The 3,771-nt window shown below is 33.7% G+C and overlaps 1 protein-coding gene across 2 annotated transcripts in view; it reads left to right on the forward strand.

The window, feature by feature from the left end:
• Positions 1 to 1,339, forward strand: part of LOC107701363 (microtubule-associated protein RP/EB family member 3-like) — an 11,005-nt gene extending 9,666 nt beyond the window's left edge. For both annotated transcript variants that reach the window (XM_016503351.1, XM_016503352.1), the window contains exon 6: positions 295 to 1,339. In XM_016503351.1, coding sequence (XP_016358837.1) covers positions 295 to 360 — 66 coding nt within the window. In that variant the 3' untranslated portion in view covers positions 361 to 1,339. The remainder of the gene's footprint in view (positions 1 to 294) is intronic.
• Positions 1,340 to 3,771: the final 2,432 nt, after the last annotated feature.

Here is a 3,771-nt window from a genome sequence, read left to right on the forward strand (position 1 = left end):
TTTTTTCTCACAATTCAGTTTTTTCTCGCAATTCTGACTTTTTTCTTCTAATTAAATTTTTTTTCTTTATATCCTGCAATTCTTTTTTTTTGTTTCTGCCCCAGAATTAAAAATTCTGACTTTTTTCTCACAATTGCAGGTTTGTATCTTGCAATCCCGAGTTTATAAAGGCCAAAACTGTGAAATTAAAAAGTCGCAATTGCTTTTTTTACATTTTTTTTATTCCGTGCCCGAAACGAGCTTCCATACAGCGTCCCCAAACGTACAGTTTATTGATGTTTGGTTTGTTTTCAGGATGGTTTCGTGCCTCCGGAGGATGAGGAGATTGACGAACAGCCGCAGGACCAGGATGAATACTGATCCTCCTCATCCTCACTCTCTCTCTCTCCATCCTTTCTGCCTGCCCTTCCTCCATCACGTCATCCTTCTTTATTTCTCACCCTCTTTCACTCCATCCCCCACCAGCAGACACTAGGGGCGTGGCCTAATAGGCTCATAGCGTGAGTAGGGCGTGTCTATGCTAATGAGGTCTGAAGTGATATGGTGAAGCTGATGTTTGATTGGCTGTGAGTTTAATGAAGAGTCCAGACGACTCGATGATGATGATGCGGTGACACTTTCTCACACACACACACACTCACACACACACACACACACACACACACACACATGTCTCACACACACTGATGTAGCGACACACACTGAGCCAAGGTTAACAGTTTTTTATTTGGCTTATTTATTAGAGAGCTTGGCACTTTTGTCATTTTTCATTTGAATCTTTTGTTTTCTTTAGAGGGGTTTTGAGTAGCAGTGAATGAAGTGGACACTAAGGATCAAATCCCAGACAAATCGCAGGTTAAATAAGCTTCAAATCAACATGAAGCCTATTTACTTTCTTATTCCTGCTCCTGATCTTATTACATTCACCATCAGACCAGAACCGCGTGTTAGGACAGCAAATCGAGTCTTCATGCTGACTTTAAAGAGTTTGTGTGTGTTTAAATCATTATTGATAGTGCAGGTGTGAGAGTTTTATTTATTTATAAAGGAAACCGTCAAACGGCATGAAAAAGAACAACTAACATTGAATGGAAAAGTCAATGAATACGAAGAAGAAAAGAGACTTGGCCATTACTAACGGTTAACCGACTGACGCTACAAAACCGAGTTTTCTAGCTGCTATGTTTTAATGTAACATTTCATTCTCAGTCTTTATTATTTGATTGACAGGCCTGTGTCATTAACCCTTTCACTCCTCATCTGCTGTAATGGCAACCATTTGCAAACATGCATCCATGTGGAGTTTTTCTTTGTAAAATAAAAAAGTGTGGAGAATGAAGGATGTGTGTTTGCTGGTTTATTCACACTACACCTGCACATAGACATCAGACACCGATAAACGGATATAATATATAATAATCATAACACATAATGAAGATTTAAAGGGTCACAGTGATGGATTTGAGATTTGTTGTGTGTATACATACGAGTAAAAGCTCATACATAATTATATAGTCAAATAAAATATAAAAATATGGTCTCTTGTACACTTATCATGTTAATGCTCAATTTATTATTTGCAAATTTTAATTCATGAAGATTACATTTGGTTAAGATTAATTAAAAGGAATTCCTTGTCATTGTCAATTTTAGTTAGTGTTTTTATAGTGTTTTTTTACCTTTTTACTTTTATTTAAAAAAAACAATTTATGATTTAATTTTTAGGAAGTGCTTTATTTAATTGTTTTATTTTAAAATATTGTAATCTTACATGCAAATTATTTTATTTTTAGTAAGTGTCCTATTTTAATTGCTTATTTTTAAATGATTTAAATTATTATTCTATTTTTTATTATTTCCAGTGTTTTATTTTGGTTGTTTTTATTTTAACATTATTTTATTATGATGTAATTTTTTTTAAATAAATGCTTCTATTGCAATTGTAATTTTAATTTTCCCATTTCATGATTTAATTTTTAACAAGTGCTATATTGTAATTGTTTTTATTTTGAAATATTTATTATAATTTTACATTTTTATGATTTTAAGTGTCCTATTTTAATTTACGTTTATATTTAACTTTAATTTTACATTTGAATTATTTAACTTTCAGTAAGTGTTGTTTATTTTAAAATGGTTAATTTTAATATTACATTTTTATTATTAATTTCTAGGATTTTATTTTAATAGTTTTTTATAATTATTGTAATTTTACATTTTTATGATTTTATTAACTATTAGCTCAGAATTATTTTTTTTCTCGCAATTTTGACTTTTTCTCAGAATTCAGTTTTTGTAATAAAAATTACAACAATTGCAATAGAAGCATTTATTTAAAAAAATTACATGTTACGGTTCTCCGTTCCCTTCGATAGCTCAGTTGGTAGAGCGGAGGACTGTAGAGGCGGATCCGCTGAGATCCTTAGCTCGCTGGTTTGAATCCAGCTCAAAGAAGGAGATACATTTTCTTTATTATTATTATTCAGTAACTTGTTTAATGTGCGGAGTTCAATTCAGTCGAGCAAAGAAGCTCTAGATAACGGTAAGAACACATTCTATAGTTATCGTTCTTAGTGTGAACAGGGCTTAATATTGTATAATATCCGAACGCATTATTTGTAAATTGACTGTTAAGATATAAATTTTGCACCATTTATCATTTGTAATACTATTATGTAGCCACTAGATGCCTGTATAGCCCTATATAAACACGTTTGTGCAATCCCTAGATGCTAAGAAATTGTCATCACACATAAATTAATGTTTAGATATTATCAAGGACTACTTTTTGTCTTTATCTGTTTTGTTGTTGTTTGAAACGTTGATTTAAAGTGTCAGTTTTTGCATTTTTATTTCAGCCGAACCTATAAAACCCTTTGTTACCCCAAACTACATATAAAAGCCTGATCAGTCACATTAAAGTAATCAGAAAACAGCTACTTATTCCTTTGTTACTCACTGACGCGTGAATGACGCCTGTGACGCTGCTCCCATTTAATAAAGGGTTAATAAAGGATGTACTGATCTTGTGAATTAGTAAATTTACTATACCAATATTTTTAAATTGGTCATTAAAGCTTTATATGGGAATATTACGCAACACTGCTCCAAATGCATTGGCTCAAAAACGCACACCTTATGGACAAATTTTTATTTTAAACTGGTCTTTGTACTTTATTGCATGACAAAAAAAAAATTAAAAATGTTACCTTTCCAAAGCACTGTGTACACACACACACACACCACACACACACACACACACACACACACACACAGACACACACACACACAGACACACACACAACACACACACACACACACACACACAGACACACACACACACAGACACACACACAGACACACCAGACACACCACACACACACACTCACACACACACACACACACACACAGACACAATAACCAATAAAAAGTAACCGGAACAAAGAAAAAACAGAAATGACCAAATTTGGAGAGAATAAAGGGTATATAACAGATGAGTAGACAAACAAAGACTTTGGAATGATTTGGAATGCGGTGACTGTCTTCCCGGCTTTGTTTCTTTGTTGAATAAAGTCTTATTTTGACATCTGGAACTCTGCTTCTCGAACTTCATTGGCCACACCAACGAAAAACACACACACAACACACACACACACACACAGACACACACACACACACACACACACACACACACACACACACCACACACACAGACACACACACACACACACACACACACACACAGACACAGACACAAACACAACAAACACA

This window comes from Sinocyclocheilus anshuiensis, unplaced genomic scaffold (assembly GCF_001515605.1).
Source record: "Sinocyclocheilus anshuiensis isolate Anshui unplaced genomic scaffold, SAMN03320099.WGS_v1.1 scaffold1566, whole genome shotgun sequence".
In the NCBI taxonomy this organism is placed as follows: Eukaryota; Metazoa; Chordata; class Actinopteri; order Cypriniformes; family Cyprinidae; genus Sinocyclocheilus; species Sinocyclocheilus anshuiensis.